This window comes from Marmota flaviventris, chromosome 2 (genome assembly GCF_047511675.1).
Source record: "Marmota flaviventris isolate mMarFla1 chromosome 2, mMarFla1.hap1, whole genome shotgun sequence".
NCBI classification, from domain to species: Eukaryota; Metazoa; Chordata; class Mammalia; order Rodentia; family Sciuridae; genus Marmota; species Marmota flaviventris.
Window position 1 is genome coordinate 101,002,026 of NC_092499.1, and position 24,464 is coordinate 101,026,489.

A 24,464-nucleotide genomic window follows, 5' to 3' on the forward strand; every position below is an offset into this window, starting at 1 on the left:
TCTTCTGCTATAAGGGACAGAAAGATATTCTGCTATAATTTTTTTTAATTAAAAACATAATCTCTCCGTGTGTAGTATGCACATCAGTGTATACATAAAAACATTTGCAAGGAGAAAAGTTGGAAGGGTGTAATTCAACCATACTGATGCCCATCCCTGGGAAGATGGATGGGGGAAGTAGATGGAAATAAAATTTATATACTTCTACATCATTTAAACTTTTAACTGTGAACATGCAATACCATAATAATTTAAAAGTTTCACTAAATATACTTAAAATTGGAGAAAAGATAGTAGATACCAAGCCAACCTGAATGCTATTGATAGATGAGGAGAGATCCCATACTTTGAGCTCACCAGTTACTGATACCACCAAGAGAGAATCTTCTGTAAAATGAACAAAGATCACATATAAGCTGGACAGTGCCATAACTCACTGGGTGTTTTTCTTAAGTAAAAAATTGACATTTCATACCATGTTCCAAATTTGCTTTAAAACTTCAAAGTGGTCCCTATGTATAAGGAGAATACCACTAATAGAAGAACCATATTATCAATTATAAGTTGGTAGTATTCAAACTTCTTATTTTAGAAATAAGCGGAGGAGCCAGTTTTCATTTTCTTCTGTCTTGCTCAGCATAACATCCAGAAAATACAGCAAGACAAAATACTGCCCATTATTCTTAACATACCACACAGAACTAGGTGACAGAAACCTCCTTTCTCCACTTATCTTAACATCTTCCTGACTTTCTAATGACCCACTGGAGTAGGTGTTCTCAGTTTGTCTTGATCTAACTTACAGAAATATCTCTACTAACAAGAAAATGTAAAAAGCACTCTGGACTTTTGCCCAATAATTTAACAAATAATTCAAAAGTAGATGAATTACATGCAATCTCTTAGCAATGTACAATACCCAACTATTACCTTGAATTCTCATGGAATGAACAATGCACATGCAGTTGATCCAATCAGGAGACTGAGATGATGTGAAAGTGTTAATGACAGCCAAAGTTTTGGCATCAATTATAAGGATATCTTGATACTCTCCACAGCACAGAAGCCAGCCTTCTCCTGTCATCCGGAATGAGCAGTGGTAATACTGTACAAATGAAATTCAAAGTAAAAAATGATCTTTAATCTAGCAATACTGCTACGTGTTGATAAGAAATAAAAGTATTTGAAGAGCATTTGAGAAATTCTTGTGCCAAATAGGTTTTAGAAATGTTTTTTTTATAAAAGATAAATAAACTGTACCTTTAATGAACTTTCTTAATGTGCAGAGTTTTGGCCCCAAAAGAATAGAAAATAGTTTGTGGCTACTGCAAAGCCAGGTATCAATACTTAAAGCAATGGGTAACATGTAGAAGACTGTTCACACCAATGGAACCCATCCCCCAAAAGCCAGAATCTGTTTTAAAAATTGGGAAGTGGGGCTGGGAATATAGTTCAGTGGTAGAACAATTGCCTAGCATGTATGAGGCTCTCAGTTCTATCCCCAGCAATTAAAAAAAAAAAACAATAAATAGATAGATAATAATACATTAGGAAGTGGTTATAAACGTGATGGCTATGCCTCTTATTCTCTTTTTATAAGTAAAACTTCAGAAATTAAGAACAATGGAAAATGAGGGAAAAATCCTTTTACTGCTTTATAAAATAGTGTGTCATTTAAACTGAATCATTTAAAATGACTTCTTTACATGTGTCCACGTATGTTTTGTGAGTGTCAGTAAGGAAAAATACAAAAATAGTCTTTCAAAGATAACATACAGAAATAAAAGAATTAGGGAAAACAATTTTCATTGAACAACAGCTTTTGAGAAAGAAGAATGCCAAAATAGTGGAGGATTACCAATATTTTACTCTCATGACAAAGTGTTAAAGAAAATAATATTCTACAAAGATATGCCTTTAAATATGTGTATTGCAAATGTTCTAAATGAGTTGCAATCCTGAAATGTTCTGAATGTACTTACACAGATGGCAGTGTGCGTGTAAGGAAGTGTGGCCTTCTCCACGCACTGTCCATTGGTGACATTCCAAACACACATCTCCCTAGAAGACATAACTTTGTATTATTCCCTGTCATTTCCACTCAATTGACTGGAATAATTTTTGTACCACCAAGTTTTTCTTTAGCATCGCACTTAAGCACAACCTGATCGTTTATGTGGCTTTTTGTTACAGATTACTGGGCAAGAAAATGTTGTGGTCATTAGCGAGGTTGACATACTGTATCTGTATCTTTTTGTTTGGGTAATTACACCCTGCCATTGCCTGCAAACCTTACTTTAGGGTCAACCTGGCCTACAACAAATTGTGGGGATACAGCTATCACAGCCTGTGAGTGACGGTACAACAATCTTTCCATGGAAACTGCATCCTCTAGAAATGGTTTATTTCACTGAACTTAAACTACATATTCTGAAAAGCACAATACATCAAGGGCTGCGTCTTTTAGAGCCAAGGTATCATTTTTGTAAGATCTAACAGCGCCACCAAGAGGCTACATATGGTCTATCACTGATATAGTTTCTTTTTATTTGAAATCATCCTTGTCACTCAATATTTAGAAAACTCTCATTGTTTTGAAAACTTTAACTTGTTTCCACATGTTACAAAGACACAAATACAGTCTAAAATGCAGTAATAAAATACACCCAGGTAGGGTAGTTTAAATCTATATGACTTCTGTTTACAGAAACAAGAAAGGCTATTTCAAAGTTGTTTGATAATATTGCTGTTTTGACATTTTTAACAAACAAAATTTTTATTGAAGAAAAACAAGTTTTACAGGCATTAAGCTAAATACTGCTATTTAGAATAAGCAAAATAGAGACTAATAACAGTAAATACTATATTTATGTGGTAATTTGAGGCTTTTTTTGGGGGGGGGAAGGGGGTCATAACCAAACACTAAAAATCAATCTTCTAAATAATTGGCTCTAAACCTGAGGTGATTTTGATCCCTTTGCCCCTTCCTTCACTTCCCAAGGACATTTAGCAATGTTTGGAGATATTTTCAGTTGTCACAACTAGGAACACACTACTGGCACCTAGTGGGGAGAGACAAGCAATGCTGCTACACATCCTACAATGCACAGGATCATCTCCCACAACAAATGCTGGTTCAGTCCAAAATATTAACACTGAGGTTGAGAAACCATATTCTAAGTATAGAAGGAAAATATTCAAGGCTTTTCCCCCTCTGTTTATATCCAACCTTATTACAAAAAGGTAACTTGAATAGGCATGTAACTATTAGAAGAGGAGGGAAACATGTTCTGAAAAATAAGATTGCAAGAAAGGCAGAAATTACAATCATATAACTCTAAGGCAAAACAACTAATAATCCACCATTAAATTAAATAAATATATCTCAAAGGTAAAGAAATTGAAACTTAAGCATCCAACAATAAAAAATTTTAGTTCGACTAGGGATTTAATTTTACTACCATCTTTTTCAACTCTTACTATACATCAACAATCACCTATTTCAGAAAATTAACCTCAAGGATTCTAATTCCATGCATCTGTGTTGGGGTCCTGGTATGTGGGGTTTAAAAAAGCTCTTGGCCAGTTGACTTGTTCCTAGGTAGGTTTACCAATTACTTTTTATTTCAATAAGAAGCAAAAGCACAGAGGAAATATCTATAGAATATGAAATTTAAAAAGAAACTGTTAAATTTTCATTGTAAGGCCTTGAGAAGGGATTTTTTCCCCTTATTCAACTCTACAACCTGTCCTCAGTATACTCAATAAAAATTCATTAATGGATAAATGTATTAGTTGCTATTCTATACATTTTCCATGTTTTAGAAATATACTATTTTTTCTTTGTTCTATTTATTTTTCTCTTATTAATGTTATTGTTGCTTTGCTCAAATTTCAATGTTGTAACTGGAGGGAGAGGTAATAAACTGAATACTTGGTTTGCCATCTTGAATTAGAAGTTTGTTGGATTCTTCAAACCCTTTTCCCTTGCCTTCCATTAGGCTTATAACTTTTCTCTAGTATGATCAGGCTCCTCTTCTTCCTCTGTCTGCTTCATAAGTGGTGATCCTCCTTAGGTTTTTGTCTTAGACTCTTTTACATTCTCAGACTTGCCACTCTCTCTGGGTGAGTCATCTATTCCCATGTCTTCAGTTACTGTCACCATGCTAATTGGAAGCCAGACATCTTCAACTGAGCTCTAGATTTCCACATGTAACTAGCTACTAGATATTTCCTCCTAGATGACTTGCAGAAATGCATACATCTTGTGTTCAAAATGAACATTAGTTCTTTATCCCAGTGAATGGTATCATCACTAGCGAATTTCCCAAGTTATTCTTGATTCCCTACTTCTCTCACTGGCTGAATGTGGGGTATGTGCTACTCCAAATATGGTCTCTGAGCTAGAAGTATCAGAATATTCTAAGATTGTGTTAGAAACACAAGTTCTTAGACCCCAGATCATATCTACTATTTCCTTGACTCCAGGAATAAGGCCCCAAAATTGGGAAACAAGCTCTGTGAGTGACTCTCACTGTGATGCACACTCAGGTTTAAGGTTCACAGTCTTAGAGGCCTGACAGGCCTAGAGTCTGCCTCATTATCTGGTCTCATCTCTTTCCAATGATTAAAAAGTTTTACTAATAAGTAATAACCTTATTAGGGCCAAGGCTTTTTCCTTAAAAGTTTTATTTAAAAAAAAAAAAATATATATATATATATATATATATATATATATATATATATATATATATATATTAATATAAAATATTAATGCAGCTATATCAACCTTATTTTGGTTAGTACATATTTGATTAATTTTTCCCATCCATTTCTTTTAAGTTTTCCATGTTCTTATACAATTTTGTAATTGTCTGACAATCTTTATAAGTTAACAGAGGGCTCTTAGTGTCGTTATATAATTGGGATTTCTATTTCATCTTCATTTATTTCAACTATCTTATTTTGTGCTTTCTATCTGTCTCATTTTCTTTGATTCTGATGTCTTCTTTGGATTAAACAACTTTTTCTTCTTTTTTAAACTAGAAGTATACCCCATTTCTTTTATTTTTATTTATTTTGTTTGTATAGACATACAATACGTACATGAGACTTAAAATTCTAAAGTTAATCAACATCAACTGAGTGCGGTGGCCCATGCCTGTAATCCCAGAAGCTCAGGAGGCTGAGACAGGAGGATTGCAAGTTCAAAGCCAGCCTCAGCACCTTAGCAAAGTCCTAAGCAATAAGCTAGACCCTGTCTCTAAATAAAATATAAAAAAAGGGATGGGGATTAAAAAAGTTAATCAACATCTTTATTCACATGTTGAACAGCAAAACATGTGGAATCTGGAATTGAAACTAATCTATGCTGTTGTCAACTAAGATTATGTGTATGTGTGGGGGGTAAAGAGAGTATATAGAAACAGTATGTCTTATAGTCTGGGTTCATTTAAATTTTCTAAAAATTTGCTTGTTTTTATCAATATTCTTTTTTTCATTTCATAGCTTCCTTCTGAAATTATTATTCTTCCTATAGAAGTATATCCTTGAAAATTTCATCATTATGGAGGCATTATCAGTTGTGAATTCTCTTAGAACTTATACTATGTATGTCTAAGTATACATTTCTCTAATTATGATTCCCTATTGCTATAGTATAAACTCTGAGAACAGGTACCTCTTATATAACTGTTCTGCTAGTCATTTTGTTAATAGTTTAAACAAGTGGGACACCTGATTCTTTATTATTGTTTTGGTTCTCAGAGTTCAAAGGCATATAATATCCCTTTGGGTAAAAAACAAAAGAGGCCATTCTCTTACGTCAGCCAGTAACTCAATCCCTCATTCACAAATACAGAATGGACTCCACATTCCTAGTATACATTGGCAAATAACTCTTCAGCAGTCAATCTCTTCTGTTGGTAGGCTTCTTCTTCCAGCTATGTCCTATTTTACTGGAGAGCCTTGCTTCCCTGAAACTTCAGGCAAATCGCAGTCTATGTTCCTTTCCCTTTTCTTTCTTACTACTCCATTCTCAATTGAGAGTACAACATGAAGAATGTAACTATTGAATTGTTTTGTAAAACTGTAAAGGATAAGTTTACTTAAAATCTCAAAAATAATTAACTACATGAAAGCAGACAAGCAGCTTAACTTTTCCATTTCCAATTCTATTCTTCTAGGTATTTGTCATTATTCTTCACATAGTAAGGGGGTGACGTTAAAATGTTTATCTTGGTCTCCACCCAGCAAGAGTATTGCATTGAGCATCACAATACTGATTATATTCCTTGGGACTAAATCAAAAAGTACTCAGTCATTTAAGATCTAAATTTTCCTATATGTAAAAGGAACATGTTGATCATGGAAATTTTATTTAGACCACAAGTCAAACCCCATTATAGTCTTCAGAAAGGGAATGGAATAAAAAAGGGAACAAAGTTCCACACATCTTACCCATTTTCAGCAGCACTGACGACATATGGCTGTTTAGAGAAGTCCCTCGCTCTTGCTAAACATGTTACTGAAGTAGAATGACCAAATAGGAGTTCCTTAGCTGAAATCTGAAAATAATGAGAGGACGCTTTCACATAACTAAAAACCGTTTGAAAAATAAAGACATCTGTTATGGTTTAGACATTAGGTGTCCCCCAAAAACTCATATGTGAGATAGTGCAAGAAAGTTCAAAGCAAAGTGATTGGATTGTGAGCATGCTAACCTATTCAGTGCCTTAATTTGCTAATAGGGATTAACTTGGTGGTAACTGTAAGCAGGTAGTGTGTAGCTAGAGAAGGTGGGTCTTTGGGTATATATTTTGTCTCTGGTGAGTGAAACACTCTGTTTCATGGTGGTCTTCTCCTGAACTGCCTTCCTCCACCATGCCCTTCTGCCATGATGTTCTTCCCCAAGCAGAGTTGCTTGAAATGGTTAGCCCCAAATAAACTTTTCCTCCTCTAAAATTGTTCTTGTCAGGTCTTCTGGTCACAATGGCAAAAAAGCTGACTAAAATAAGATTATAGTGTATATTTGGATTAAGAGACCCTTTTATATTATATTTTTTCTGTACATATATTTCAGGAAAACTGATACATGAACTCTCAAAATGCATAGAATAAAACGTAGGAAAAGCAATTGTGCTGTACCCGATTTTTTGTTTGTTTTGGTTTGGTATGCATCATGAAATCTAGATGATAGCCAGATCTGTTTTACAGCACCTAGGTTTTGAATACAAATAAGTCATGTTGATGTTTATGATATGTAAAATGTCTCCTGAATGATGGTAGCATATGAATGTGTAGAATGACGGTAGCATATTAATGTGTACATTTCAGAATTTAAATGAATTTACAAAATAATAACACTGAAAATATTACATTTTTAACCATTATACTACCTTATTAGTGATAGGAATATGAATTAATACAGCATTTGGGAAAAAATGGAAATTTCTTTAAAAATTAAAAACAGAGCTACCGTATGGCCCAGCAATCTTATTTCTGTGTATGTATCCAAAAGAATTGAAATCAGTAACTTGAAGAGATACCTGCACACCCATTTTTACTGCAGCATTATTCATAATAACTAAAATATGGAAACAACTTAAGTGTTCATCAATGGATGAATGCATAAAGAAAATGTGCATATATACATGTACGTATATATATATATATATATATATATATAGACACATAAAGAAATATTATTCAGTCATAAAATAGAAAATCCTATCATTTGTGACAACACAAATAAACCTGGATAAGTTATTATGATAAGTGAAATAAACCAGACAAAGACAAATGCTATATGATGTTAGTTATATATCCAAAATAGTCCAACTCATAGAAACAGAATAGAACAGTGGTTTACAGAAATTGGAAGTAGGGAAGGGATGGGGAGATACCAATCAAAGGAAAATGTTGAGTTATAAGAGGAATAGTTTTACAGCTCTATGTATGGCACGTTATGTATAGTTGATAATACCATATTTTGGACTGAGGATATAGCTCAGTAGTAGAGTGCCTGCTGAGCATACATTGGGCCCTGGATTAGATTCCTAGTACTATACAAAATAATAATAAAAATAATGCTAACTATTACTGCACACTTGAAATTTAACGAGAGTAGATTTTAAGTGATCTTACCACAAGCAAAAAACGGTAACTATATGAGGTGATATATGTATAGACAGTGATACGTCTTGTGGTAAACAATTTATAATACATATGTACATTAAATCACCATATCAAACATGTTAGATATAAATGATCTTTATTTGGCAATTATACTTTCAAAAACCAAAGAGAAAAAAAGCTGAAATGTCATTAGTCGCATATTAATGTGTACATTTTAGAATTTAAATGAATTTACAAAATAATAACACTGAAAATATTACATTTTTAACCATTGTACTACCTTATTAGTGATAGGAATATGAACTGATACAGCATTTGGGAAAAAATGGAAATTTCTTTAAAAATTAAATTTTTAAAGTAAACATGTTTCTTATTTATATCAAAAGTAAAAATCAAGAAACAAAAGTAAAGGTCATATAACAAGACAAGCTAGAGACTGGGAGAAACATTTGCAAAAGGTATATCTGATAAGAAACTATTCAAAATATACAAAGAAATTTTTCTCTTTGTGGTGGTGGGGATTAAACGCAGGGCCTCACACATGCTAGACAAACACTCAATCATTGAGCCACACTTCCACCCCTAAAGAATTCTTAAAACTCGATAATAGTAGAATGAATCACCTGATTAAAAATAATTGGAAGCAGACAACAAAGATTATAATCAGATGGCAAATGAGCATATAAAAGGGTGCTCTTCATCATCTTTCATAAAGGTAATACAAATTAGAACAAAAATGAAGTACCAGCAGACACCTATTAGAGTGGCTAAAATCTAGAACAGTGATAACAATAGGTGCAAGCTAGCAAGGATGTAGAACAATAAGAACATGTATTCGTTGCTGGTGAGAATGCAAAATTGGGAAGTGGGTTTATCAGTTTATAATGAAATTAAACATACTATTTCATAAAACCCAATAATGACATTCACTGACGTTTACCCAAATGAGTTAAAAAGTATTATCTACACAAAAACCTGCACACTGTTTACAGCAGCTTTACTCATAATTGCCAGAAATGTGGAAATGACCATAATGTCCTTCAGTAGATGAATGGATAAACAAGTCATGGTACTGTACATCAATACAATGAAGTATTATTCAATGCTAAAAAGAAATGAGCTGTCAAGCCATGAAAAGATAGAGAGAAAACCTAAATATATATTACTTAAGTGAAACAACTCAATCTGAAAATTTTGTACACTGTATGATTCTAAATACATGATATTATAGAAAAGGCAAAATTATGGAGATTAAAAATATAGTAGTGGTTATAAGAGGTTCAGGGGAATGGGACATAAATATGGAGCAGAGGATTTTTAAGACTGTGTATTCTACATGATACCATAATTGTGCGTGTGTACACACACACACACACACACACATAAGAAGTGAACCAACTCTAAACTGTAGTGTTTGGTGATAATTATGTATAGCTAGCTTCATTAATTGTAAACAATATACCATTTTAGGGTGGCAGATTGATGGTGAAGGGAACTGGTATGGGGGGCAGAAGAAGTACATGGAAACTCTCTGATTCTTCTACTGAATTTTGATAAGAACCTCTTTTCTTCACTAAAAATATTTTAATTTAATTAAATGATTATTTAAAATACAAATATTTTTTCTCCTGCATGAGAATCTTAATATACAAAATTAAGGGTTAATTCTACCATTATATCATGTGTGAAAAAGTACATTCTTCATTATTTTATAAAACAAGATCATAAAAATTAAACTACAAAATAGAAAACATATATAGTCTCTGTAAGTGGAAAATAACAGTAATAGACCAAAAATTTAATTTGAGTGATTAGAAAATGTATTTTGGGTAACAAAAAATCTATATTACAAATGAATTACTACAAAAATACCATTGTGTTTTTTCTGAGCTATGCAAAAATATATGTAAATGATAACCCAGGCATATCAATAAGGATAAATTATTCTATGACATAATTATTTCTTTCTTTCATATCTATGATTACAGAAATATTTTTTAAAAGGTCTATTGCTAGGCTAAGAAGGTCTTGTGGTGGAACTGAATCACTTACAAGCTATATTCTAACTCTAATTTTTTTCCTGGGAAGTCCATAAGATTCCAGCTTAGAAAATAACATCCTGTATTTTTCAAATCCTCACACTCAGGGGTGCATATTCCCATTCACTTAGTGTCTTTCCAGAGTATTAAAAGCCAGGTTAAGTACAGGGTACATCAAGAACATTTCCTTCTTTAAAGAAAATCTATTGTGGACAAAATATCAAAAAGAAATATTAGAAGCTATCATTGCCTTTTACATGAAAACTTCATTCTGCTAATAAATCCCCACAAGTTTTAAATAAATTGTGACAATCTCTGTAACCTCATTTTGCTGCTGTGAAGAATAAAAAAATAAATTCCATACCTATGCCTAGCTCTTGTCATGATGACATTGGAAGACCTTTACTTCTATTCATTGGATATACCTCTATGCAGATTTGGAACCTCCTAATCTCACTCTCAGGTGCTTCTAATAGCACAAATGTAAGACAGCATGACTTGATGAACATCTACTATGTTTCAGAGACTGGTGCAACCATAGACAGTGTTTAAATCCACATTTTACAGATGAGAAAATCAAGGCTCAAAGAATACAAGTCATATGCCCAGTATCACAGAGTTGGTAAATATCAGAACTAGACCTCAAATGAGATTTGCATTTTATCTTTATACACACTGCTATTTTTCACTTTGTTTGTTTCATTTTGAGTATTGAATAGGAGGAAAATTAGATGATAGTAATACTAAGGGACTCTGAGAAGATGTTTACCTCATTTTTCTCTATGCTTAGGTGTGATGAGTATCAGCAGTCAATATCAGAAAACCTAAGTGAGGAAGTTGCTAGTACAAGCCACAAGCCACAGACATCCTCACTGGTGCACCCTACAAACTAGAGGGTTCTGGGAGCAGACCCAGAACATGCAGCATGCATAGCCAAGGCAAACAATGAGAAGCCTAGGACCTGCAGACATTGTTCCCCAGCTCCCTTGCTCCCTAACATCCCACCCTGTCAGGGAAAACTGAGGAACATACTTAATCTGCTACTGAATACCTGGATACTGCAGGATGTCCAGAACTCACATCGCCTTCTTTCCCTCCCTGTTACAATTTCCTAATCCCTTTAACTCTTTTTAAATAAATGATAATATTATCTTACCAGTCCTACCATCACACAAAATTCAAATCTGGAAAGTATTCTTGACTGTACCTTTTCAACGATCCTACAACTAATTGGTTTCTCAGTTCTTTCTATTCTCTCTTCTTAACATATTCGCAGTTTTCTTCTTCACTTAATCCCCACGGGCCAATGATTTGTTTCATGCTCAAAAACTTTCTGGACTAAACTACTGGAGAAGGCTCCTATACATAGCCCCCTGTCCTTGGTCTCATCTCTCCTTTCTTTCAACATGCCCTGCACAACACTAGTCTGTGATATTCTACAATATAAACACAATTAAACATGGGTGTGTTATTTCCTTACAGTAAACATCTTCTAAGCCCGAATAATCGTCACCGTTTTTAATCTGCACACAGGGCCGGTTCTTGCAGATGCCATGTGGGGTCTGTCTCATCTATGACCTCTAATTTACCCTTCATGCTCTACTCAACCACTTTTATCAGTTCCCTGACAGCTAAATGCTCATACCTTTTACACACACTTGCTGTTACCACTGTCTGCACTCTCCTTCTTCCTTCTACTCGTGTGTACCCTTTAAAACTTAGTTCAAACTCAGCCTCATTCTCAGAAAGCCTTTTCCTTCAAAACTACAAGATACTACTTTATATATTCAAGTAGCTATTATAAAAAAAACATTATTGGTGAGGATGTAGAAAAACTGAAACACTTGTGCACTGTTTGTGGAGATATAAAATGATGTAGACACCATAAGGATTTCTCAAAAAATTAAAAATAGAATTACCATATGAGCCAGCAATTCCACTTCTAAGTGTACACCTAGGACAACTGAAATCAGGGATGAAGATGTACCTATGTACATAGCAGCACAATTCACAATAGCCAGTGCAAATATGTATCGATGGATGATTGGATAAATGAAATGTGGTGTGTTGTATATTCACAATAGAATATTACTAAATCTTACAAAGGAAGGGAACACTGTCACATGTGATAACATAGATAAACCTCAACAGAGTAAAATAAGCCCATCATGAAAAGGCAAATACTATATGATTACATTTATGTGAGGAATGTAAAGAAGTCAAATTCATAGAGAAAGTATTACATTTGTACTAATCAACACCTTATTCACATTGCAAACTTTTCCAACAACATCCTCATGGTGAATTTCCAAATCACAAAACCAATACTATCCCCAATTTAAATTTTCTCAATGTCTCCTTTTGCTTTAAGTATCCAATATAAGTTCTTCACTGGTCATTAAACCTTACATGACCAGCCCCAACCCATCTTCTCTCCTGGCCTCACCTCTCTCTGATCTTTGTTCACATCTAGGCTACAGCAACAGAAAGCTCTCTGTTTTCCTGCAGGCACAGGCTATTTCCTTAACAGAGCATGATCTAGTTGCCCCCAGTCCCTGGCTAATCTGATTCCCATTCCCAAATCACACCTCTAACCCTGAGTTTCTAAATATTAGTGTCATTATCATTTAAAATGGGAAAACTCTTTGTTGTAGGAATGCATACCCTAAGATGTTTATAGTAATTTCTTCTTTCAATTTTGACAAGAAAAATGCCAGTGGATATTACCAAATTTCTCTTGGATGGCAAAATAGATCCCTATTATGAATCACTGCTCTAACTCCAGGAAGACTTGCTACAAAGAGGAACATGGTGTAACTTCCCAACTGTACATACTTGCAGACAACTCCCTACTTAGAATACCTTGTACTGCAACATACCTGCTCTACATTAGCTTAAATCCTTCCTATACCATACTGAAACCTCATGGGCAACCAGCATAGGTCTCATTTGTGTTTGAACTCATGAGTAACTAGCATCTAGCCTACCTTAGAGCCTACATACTCAACAAATGTATGCTGAACAAAGGCTGGATAAATAGCAGGAACAAATAAAAAAGGATCAAGATGTCAGCATTTCAAATGTCTTAAACTTAGAGTGAACTGCACATTACTAGGCAACTGCTTCAGCCAGAAAATAATAATACTCAACATTAAAAAGATTAACAAGACATTTAAAGCCATTTAGGAGTCTGAGTTTAAACCTATAACAGAAAATATATATTTCAAGATATATATGGCCCATCATTTTCAAAGCACAACTATTGCAATAATACTCATTCCTTCTTTCAGGGATGTTCATAAACATCAAGCCAAGCTTCTCTGTTATGTGGTTATTGGCAGTCCTGTAGTAGAACTGTTCAGTGATAGGAGATGTTAATTAATTATACTATAAAATAGAATTACAATTAATTGTTAATTTAGGTTTTAAAGTGACAGACTTTAAAGGCTAAAAATAGTCTTTGATCTTTAAAAGGCTTCTTAATGAGGGCAGTATACTTTAAGTACATCATTAGTTTAAATGTACAAATTGGGTCTAGAGACTGCTAGAGTTAAGCAAATACCTATTCCAATATGTTAAATGTTTATGACTTGGGACAGAGACAATTAATTGCTAATCAATGGGCCAAATCCTAGGTGAGGTCAGGTTCTGAAATAGAAGGACAACCATAGTAAATTGGATTTAGAGCATTTTGATGTGATCTGTAACAATCACATGAAAGCAGAGACCAAAAGAATGGCAAGAAGGCCAAGCACAGTGGAAACACCCAGATAATTAAGATATTACTCATTTAGTTAGTAGCAGTTCTCAGGAATGCATGCTCTCTGTTTAGATTAATGAGCCATAATTTTTAGAATTATACTTACATGTCTATAGTTCAGTTACTTAGCATATAATTCAGGATATAAAATAGTAAAACTCAGCATAACTTAAAGGGTGATAACATTTAGCTGGTAGTTAAGATTAGCAAAATTCAAAATATAATTTTCAAATATGACCTTATTCCACCATATATCACTTTATTTTCTCTAAATTCTTAAGTAAAACCAATTTATTACTTTTGTAAGCATCTTTTTAACAATCATGCAAACCATCCACTGTCACCACAGGTAGAAGAAGCAAGCTGTGCTTTACTATGTGAATGCTTTCTATTTCAATGACAATAGCTTTCACTAACCTTTAGTTCAGGTGAAAGGTTCCAGAGACAGAGCTGCCCCTCCTGACTTCCAGTCACAATTGTCTGCTGGTCATCTGTGATCATGATGGCAGTGATGCTGTGGGGAGGGGCATTCTTTCCCCACAGTGCCACCGCCTGCAAGGAAGTCCTCATGTTGGTGAATCCTGGACATACAGAGAAGGAAAAAAGTGTACATGGTCATCTTTCATAAATTTGGGGGAACTGACCAAGTTCAAAGTGTACTTATAATGACACAAGTTTCCATGATATGTTTGCTTCATCATCAATTAGAGGAGAAAGTAGCCATCAGACAGTGAAATTATTGCCATCACTCTTCCATCAAAAAAGAATGTCTCCTCTTTCCATTCTTGATTATTGATACTGATGAACAGAAAGATAAGAATGATCTTCCCACTGCACACCCAGTTCTTACTATTGCTTTATCTCAAGCTTCTTCAAAGTCCAGGTAGGCCTCTGAAGAACACAACTGTCTACATACCACAATATAAACTTCTTTTCTCCAGAAATATCACTTTATCTAGGCAACAAATACCTGAATTTTCAATTAAAAAGAAAATCTTTTCCACAAAAATATTGTTTCCTAGTACTGAAAGATTCATGTGTCAGTGACTGTCATGATTTCTGCCATATTCACATTCAAGTTATATAGTTATTTATAATGATTTTTATTTGACTCATTTTTATATTTGGTATCTTCCTCAATAATAAAATTCATGCAGTCACTACTAATCATGTAATAGTTGCAATGGTTAAAATTAATGCATAATAATCCAAAAATGATCACCTGAGTAATAGATAAAATACTACTGAGTGATATGTCATTACATTTTGTGAGACACCAGTTAATTATTCTCCTCACATAGTCATTTTTTATGAAATACAAACAATTTGGGGATGTAATTTAGCAGTACTATTTAATCCCATTAAAATGTCAAAAATAGAAGACAGAAAGAAGGTACTAAGGATACTTTTCATATTTGCTTTGAGAAAGTTGACAAAATTCAAATATTCTGTCTGGAAGGATTTATGTAGCAAAGCATCAAAAAGTTAAATACCAATAAGAAATTTTAGAATTATTGTTTCTACTATTTACAATACTCATTTACATATATTTAGCATACACACACATAAAGAGAGACAAATATACAAACTAGGGTGTGCACTGACACCATGAATACAAATTTAGCATGGACAGTGACAGTGAGTAATCCACAAACTAGCTACTTTAAATTTTTCACATGTACTCTCACTGTTGGAATTCCACATGGTTCACATGTTAGTATAGTACAAAAGTATATCTATTCTATAATATACCTGTAATAGTCTTACTTCCATACCAAGCACCATGAAACCAAAGTTTCTATAGAAAATACTCTGAACTTGGCAATTTTGAATACCAGGACTACACACATTAATCAAATTACTAAACTAACCAGGGATTCTGGTTTATTAAAACACTATAACCTGACTTTTGATGTCTTCTGCTTCAAACACAGAGAAATAATGCATTATATACATACTAAAATATTGCTTCCTGAATAAGACTGCAAATAAGTCTAGGATCTCAAGGAGTGAAAACAGAGGAATCTGAAAACCAGTACATAAGCCTGGATCTGGGTCAGTCTATGGCTTTTGTGGGTGAGGAATTTGAGTGATAATATACTTAAGGACAAGAAATAAAGCCTTTTAGAGATAACCTTGCTCAATGTAATGGGAACCTCAAAAAACTGCACCACTACTCCTAGAAGATAAGGAAGCTTACTGTTTGACTCTTCACAGAAAAATGCAGTCTGAACCACAAACGGGTGTGGAGTAAAAATATATCATTACATATAATGACATAAACACTACAAGAAAAATCAAGGTTCAAAATTTTCCCAGGTCAATGATACTACTGGAAGATTTTTCAGGAATACCATGTACCTATTAGAATATCTAACATCTAAAAATAAAAGTTATGTCAAATGCTAGGAAGATTGTAGAGCAAATGAAACTCATATACCAATGGTTAGAATGTACAATGGTAGACAGTTTGGTTGTTTCAGACAAAGCCAGAATATATATCTACTACATGACTCAGCCAAACCACTCCTAAGTCTTACCTACAAGGGGAAAAAAGGGATATTTTCATACAAAGGTTGCTACTCGTGCAATGTTATTTGCCGTAACCTAAAACTGGAAATAACCTAAATGTCAATTAATAGGTAACTGAAAAAAACAAATTTTGGAGTATCCACACAATGGAATACTATTCCACAATAAAAAAACAAGAAAGAATGACCTAATGATTCACACGACATGACATTGATGACAAAAGTAACTCAACAGAATAATACTGTATGGTTGTTTTGTATAAATTTCTAAAAAATTTAAATTCATCCATAGCAACAGAAAGCAGGTAGAAGGTAACTGATTGCTTGGGACACCAAGAAGGGACAGAAAAGAGATTACAAATGTGAAGGAGGAAATGTTTGAGGGTGGTAAACAGGTTCATTATTTTAATTGTAGTAATGTGTTCCTTAGTGTATACATTTGTCAAAACTTATAAAATTTTACACTTTACATGCATTTTGAACACACAAGCATCCTTCATGCCAACTATAGTTCAATAAAGTTAATTTTGAGTTTTTGTTTTTAAAATGCATTTTGGGAGACACCTCAACAACCAAGAGTGATTAAGATTCCTATAGAAACCAATGACTTCAATGGAAAATAAATTCAAAATCAAATTACAAAACATTCAAGAAAATAATAAATTATGAGCAAGAAGAGGTATAAGTACCCTGGGAACTAATGATAAGAGAATTATTTAAACCTACTGCAAAAGAAAAACAAATGTATTAAAGTATTATAAACTATTAAAAAGACAAAAGAAAAACAGAAGGAAGACATTAAAAAACTTAGAAAATAAACAACCTATAAAAACATATATAGGTAGACTTTTTTAAAAGAAATAAATGCTACTTCTAGAAATAAAATATAATCATTTAACTAAAGCAAATATCGATTAAGAGAATAAATCATAATAGGCTCAGGTAAAGAGGGAATAAAAGGCTTAGAAACAATTCTCAGGAAATAACCCAGATTATAACAAGAAGTAGTAAAGAAATAAAAATTGCTGAGTGAAAAAACCAGCAATATTAATATTAATCAGAGATATTAACTGAGAAGACCCAATATTTATCTACCATAAGAAAAAAAAAAAGGAACCTATTCCCTTCCTGGGTAACTCAGCCTGTAATCATCAGGTAGGACACAGCCTAAGTGGAGTGTCATAGCTCAAGCAGAGTGAGGAAGGCATCTGCACAGGATATGTGGAGTCAGAGCCTGGAGAGGGTAGATAGGGTGCTGAAACAAAGGGCAGCCCATTATGAATTACAGGACATGTAGCAGAGTGAAAGGGATTATGGGACTGTCTGCTACTGGGTGTTGAAACCATAGCAAGGAGAGGAAGTAGCTCACTCTATGAGGTGCTTCCACATGAGGTGTCACTCTGGTGAAGATCAGATAAATGGGATATAAGTGAAGACTGTAGAACTGCTAGTAAGAAGGACCTCTATGAGGATGTCTTAACATCAGCTATTAAGAAAGATCATTCCTGACTTTTGCTCGTTTCACCACACACTTTTAGAATTCCTACAATTTGTCATTCAAAAATCACTTAGATTTTAACCTTCATTCTTGGCTTAGTTAATGTGTGCTTTCTAGGCACTAAGAAGTGGTTAAAAAAAAAAAAAAAAGGAGTGCTCCTGGTCATGCAACTCCAAAGGAAGCCAGGAATTTCTGTTTATGGGCAATATGCACTTTGGCTCTTGTCCAAAGACTCACCTGCCACCTTTTAAACTTTCCTTAGGAAACTAGTCAAGGAAATTGATCATGCCTGCTAGGTAGCAGTGAGGAGAAAAAAAAAAAAAAACTTTAGGGAAACATTTTCCAGGGAATTAGTATATTTGTAATACTGCATATTGTACTTAAGATAATTCCTTAGATGTATTATTTATATTCCTGTTATTGTGGAAAACTAGGTTCTCTTACTTGAATCAGCAAACCATTGCCTACCCCAAAACTGATCACCTATGATTAAGGTTTTTTATCTCCTTAAAATTATCTACTCCACACTGATGTTCCCTTAATAGAATGATACAATTTTCCCAAGGACAGAGTATAGGCCTTTCCATAGAGCCCAATCCAGAGGGGGAACTTGCTAGATACTCTTTTGAATGAGTAGATCTTGACAGTCCTTCTTTCTACATTCTTTGTGAAAAATGGAAATCGTTTCTTAATCGATGTTGTATTCCCTACCATTCCCAAAGTGCAGTGCTTTGAACACAAGAAAATAATAAATATTGGCTGAATAATTTTTTTCTTTTTATTTAAGCTCTGAATCTGAGAAAGGAGAATAAGTGTGTGAACGATAAGTCATACTAGATTTAAATCTGAATCAGTCATTCCCTCTTAGCTTCAGTTTCCTTATCTTGCGAATAATAGTGATAGCTATCTCATAGGGTTTCTGTGAAAATGGAATGGGAACCTGAATCAAATGTAGGGCAGAGAACAGTAAGTAAATTGTTGCTCTTATTTTTATCTTAGTTTCCATATTTCAGGAAAATAGCAACTGTTATCCACATATCAAACACTTTTACCATGACACTGTGCTTTATTCTCACACTTCTATCTCATTTGACTACTGCTGTATTTTAGCACCCAGAACAAGGTGAAGCACCAGCAGGTCCTCAGTAACTTACTACTTACTGAACAAATTAATGAATGAAGCCTAAAAGTTCAGTTGTAATAAAGTCTCTATTTAATTACTTACAAATGTTTTAAATATATAGCAAAATACAAAGCACTTGGAGCTTAGAAAATCAAATAAATCAAAACATTTCATAGATTAAAATCCTTTATAGCCACAATTTATAACACAGCCAAATTAGAAAACAAAACACACTAAAGCAAAAACCACAAGAAATAAGACCAGAATTCATCCGGAATAATTTCTATTGTAAAGCATAATGAAAATACTTTTGCTATTTGGAGAGCTAGTTCTAGGACAGCTTTTACCAATTTTCACCTTTATTACCACATCATAAAGATAATAAGTCATATAATGAGAATGCTATCCCACCTGCCCTATCTACATCTCAGCATTCTTATGAGGAATAAATTCAACGACATATATAAAGTATGACATAAATGACATAAACAAACTATGCTGTCCTTATACTACATCACACATCTTTCACTCATATTACAAACTCCTATAACTCTAGGATTTAGATCAAGAATGGTTGTGGGGGATCATAAATCAAATCCCCTTCACTTATAAGAAATAAGATTCTGATGAGAAATGTGGTCTAGATAACTCTTAAGATCTCTTCTGATTCTGAGATACTGAGAAACTAAGTGAACTGTACAGATGGAATAAACAATGACATCATTTATTTTTAGCTGTCAATTTTTTAAAAGTAGCTCCAGGAAGTTAGTACTTTTTGTTCAAGAGGTGAGAGTAAATCCATGCTTTCTGAGATCCCATATAATTCTCCAGAAATCCCTAATAAAAAAATAAACTTAAAAAGAAAAAGAAACATTTTTTTATTGCAGAATCTCTTTAAATTAGACAAAATCTCTGCAGTGTGGAGAAAAAGTTATGTCTCTGACAGAAGAATACCTGTTTTGTTTCAGATAATTATGTGTCTAGACAAGTTTTAAAATCTTTGGTAAGGGATTACAAACCTCTGTTTGACTGCCCTCTATTTATAATTATTGTACTTCAAGTTTGAGTGTCTGAATGATATTTTGGAATGTCTGAAACAGCTTAAGGATGGATGTTTACCCTTCAATGATTTCTAAATCTGGTTTACTTAAATGTAACTTAAATATTTCCATTGGAGAAAAAGAAAAAAACAAAGCAAACATTTAAAAAGAGGAATATCCCTCAGACAGGGATAAAATTACAGATTATATTGTAATGGGCATATTACTTTCCCTACTTGGAGATTTCTTTTCTCAGCACTAAGTATAGCATTTGAGATTTTGATATTGTATAGTATAACATATATAAGCAATATAATCAGTATCTTATAATATAGTAAATATATGGGAAATAATTATATAAACATGCACAAATACACACAAAAAGCCATATTCTTAAGTGACCCTCAAATAATTTCTTCACAGTTTTCTTACTGTAGTTTACTTACATATCATAATAATTTTCAAATGAGAAGATTAATGTCCTACAAGAAGATCATAGCAGTAGGCAGAATACTCATATAAATGAATTGACCACTAGTTAAATATATATGTGTGTGTGTGTGTGTATATATATATATATATATATATATATTATTATATATATTATATATATATATTATATATTATATATATTATATATATATATACACACACACACACATATATATTTATATACACACACACACACACATATATACACACACATAGGTATATATTTATATCCAATTATTTCTCCCAAAGAAGCTTTAAGACCACATAACAAGTGTTCATACTCACACAAGTTCTACAGGAACATGGATGAAAGTGTGTTGTACAAAATGTAGTCCTGTAGAAAATAGCTGATATTTCATCAACCTTTCCACTCTTGATTTTTGCTCCCTTTTTTAATAATAGTCTCTCAAAACCTCTCGTATTAGTGTATGCATGCATATGTGTGTAAAATGTTATAATTTCTCAATGATATAATGAAAAAAGCTTAAATGAAAAAACTGTTTTAGATCCAATAATTAAAGGGTGTATTCCAAAGCTGATTTTGGTAAGGTTTCATTGTACATGAAGACAAATGCAATTTATATGTGATTGAAATAAAAACAATATTAAATTTACTTTTAAAAACATTAAATACTTAAATATAGGTTCAAATTTAGGTATATGTCAAAGAAAACCAAATTTCATTTGTGACATGTTTGAATTATCTACCACTTATGGTTAATAAAGTCAAACTGCTTCTTTTCATGAGTTCTACATTTTGTTTCTAAAGGAGAGGTTTTAGACTATTGCTTGCAAGTGGTTTTTAACCATTCAAAATATATGAAATTGTAATATTTTCAATTTCTACAAAAAAGTCATATTTAATGAAATCGCTCATTTTCCCATCTCCACTACTGATTTTAAAAGTACTAGTCAATGTTCTGTATAAGAATCTCTATCTGAGGAAGGCACCCCACAGATGTAGTGTGGTTCACTTTTTTGTACAGAATCCCCTGTTCTTATTCTCACCGACACAGGATATCAATCACAGTGGTCTACTGTGATACAAATTAAAAAGTTGGAGCTTCTCAGCAGTGTCATGGCACATATGGGGCCACAAATAGTTTATATAAAGGTGTGTGCAAAATGCAAACTCTCAACCCTGTAAGTATAAAAATAATTATTTTCTATTTTTCTCTGTTTATGGTTTGATGTGAAGAAGGATTGGAAGCACTGATTTAAGTAAAACATAACGAGGGACATAAATGATTTAAAGCTAGTGAGAGCTTAAATCATTACAGAGTTTGCAAAACCATATTTGCACCTTTGACACAGGCCTCCAGGTTATGCAGCCAAGGTGATGGCCACAGACTGCTGTGAACCTGCAGGATGAGCTCCTACGGGCTCCCAAACTGCTCTGATACAAAAGGAAAATGTTTTAAATAGCATGTTTTAAAACAGAAATAGCAACAATCTACTTACTCTAATAATAAGAATTTCATGATCACTGTCTAAACCCATAGGGCTCTTTAGTTATCAGTGAGGACACATCTTGCAAAGCTGTAAGGTACAGCTGGCAAACATTGAGTATGTCTGCTCACTGTTCCATCACTAGTCCCTAGCATGCTACCAGCCACAGGGGTGACATTCACTAAATATTTCTGAAGTGACTGTATTCAACGTAGAAAAGGGGAAAGAGTGAAGAGTTAGACTCCTATTTTGCTGATAAGGAAGCAGAGGAAAGTTGATGTGATTTTTTTCAGAAGACCAGAGAGCCTTCTTGCTCTGGTAGAACTTATATTCTGAAGGAGGTAACAGGTCCTACAGGAATCCTAGGGCTTCAGGTGACCTAAAGACAAAAGTGAGCTTTGAGAACATAATCACCTCTTCTTCTAAAGATGAGGAAACAAAAGGCCAGGAAAGTTGATTACATGGTCAAAGTAACCCAGGAAAAGAATGGCAGAGCTAGAACCAGAACCAGGTTTCCTAACAAACCATCCAGAACTTGACCCCTGTACAGGAGGACAAAGGTGACCCAGACTCCACCAGAAAACCCTGCTGATATTCAAAGGAAAACTCCATTGTAATTTTGGTTGTTCTTGGGGAAAAAAAAAAGTCAAGCAAAACAACTATAAAACCTGTTACTCATCTAGACTCCAGAATAACCTCCATTGCTTTTAAAAGCTGGGCTAGCACTTCCTGATCTTTCTTCATAAACACAGTAGCCAGCAAGCCCAAGCAAGGAAAGCACACCACTACAGCTCCTGTCCTCCAGTCCACCTTCACCTTTTTCCCTTAATAATTTGTTTTTACCGTTCTGACTTCTCTGAGGCCAGCAGAATAATGAGTCTGTTGTGAATGTGGTTTTGTGGTTGGTGTCTACTGAACACTGTGACTTTTAACCTTGTCATAAATAGCTTAGTTCAGGGACACACCCAGACAATAAGTCTCTACCTTGCTACCTTCAAACATTGACAATTCTAGAACCTTTTGACCAATGACAATCAACCAGAAAATACAAAGGATAAATTTCCCAGCTTACAAGGCATGAACTTTCACAATAACCTCCTGAAAGTAAATATCTGTGAGGAAAGTAAAAAATAGTGTGGCCATTTATAATTGAGCTTTGGGATAAAGCAGAGCTGGGTTCGAATTTTAGATGTAACCCCGACAACTATGTGACTTCTCTGAATGCCATTGCTTAAGTGGAGAAGAATCTTGCCCACTTTCTTCAAAACTCAGATACTGTGAGGGATGAAAATCAATCACTTCAAGATTCTGTTTCTCAAAACAGATAACTTGGTCATCCTGAGGCCAGAGGAAGATTTGTTTTAAAATTTTGAGTTTAGGTGGAGATTGAAAGAGCTTAGGTATTGAAATACATTGAATTACACACTCTAAATGGGTGCAGTGTATTGTGCATAAATTCTACCTTCAGAAACTTGAGAAAACAGAGTGAGGAAGGAGCACAGCCAAGGGGCATGGACAATGTGACACAGCTAGCTATTAAATGACAATAGTTTGGGAGAGGGTAAAGTAGAGCTCTATAAAAGAACAAGAAGCAAAAGTAAACTGAAGAAAAGTAACTGGATATCTGTATGAGCCAGAATGAGAACTGCTTTAACCACATGGAAATATAAGGCAAGCTGTCCCAGGAGTCCATGGGAACTGGGGATTCCTAAATAATTCTCAGCAGAAACCCAGTCCCCTAAAACCTGTTTGCACATGCTTCCTGAAGCAAAAGTTCTTATTTTATCAACAAACTATGATCAGATCATTCCTTAGAAAAGGTGAAAAACTGTTTCTACTAAGTCAAAGGCTGCCTGAGGCATATTTGAATAACACATAAAATTCTGTCTGGTCTACCCACTGAAGCATGAACATATCAGAATTAACTCCTAACCAACTTCAAAGCCAAGCTCTTATTATTAAGTGATTAACTGCTACTTAGGAAACTTTAGAAAATAATGTATTTTAGGTAAGGAATACCTTGGCAGGTAAAGTCAATGTTAAAATAACCCACAGGTCAATGGAGAAATTAAAGATATATGCAAATTAATCTCTGAACTACAAAGAGTAATGATACGGAACATGTATAATACAAGCCAAGAAATCACATCCTTCATGACACAGATGAAGTTTCCATCACAGCACACAGCTCTCCCAACCTGTGATTCAAAGGTTTTCATAAAATACTACCTTCAAACTTCACCTGCTTACTTATTAAGATGCAGGGTAACAGAGTTAATACAGTCAAATGAAGGTCAAGAGCGTTCCTTTTACAGTCACTGTTAAAGAGTTGAGCATTACAGGGTAGCAAGGAAAACATGAGAATGACAGGGCAATTTCTGGGTGACACCTTTATT

General features: G+C 33.9%; 1 protein-coding gene across 1 annotated transcript in view; it reads right to left on the reverse strand.

Moving 5' to 3' along the window:
• Positions 1–24,464, reverse strand: part of Wdr72 (WD repeat domain 72) — a 209,190-nt gene that overhangs the window by 174,817 nt on the left and 9,909 nt on the right. Inside the window, exons 2-6 of the mRNA XM_027926086.2 lie at positions 14,353–14,516; positions 6,460–6,566; positions 1,983–2,061; positions 931–1,105; positions 311–387 (exon numbers count right to left, since the gene is read on the reverse strand). Coding sequence (XP_027781887.2) covers positions 311–387; positions 931–1,105; positions 1,983–2,061; positions 6,460–6,566; positions 14,353–14,505 — 591 coding nt within the window. The 5' untranslated portion in view covers positions 14,506–14,516. The remainder of the gene's footprint in view (positions 1–310; positions 388–930; positions 1,106–1,982; positions 2,062–6,459; positions 6,567–14,352; positions 14,517–24,464) is intronic.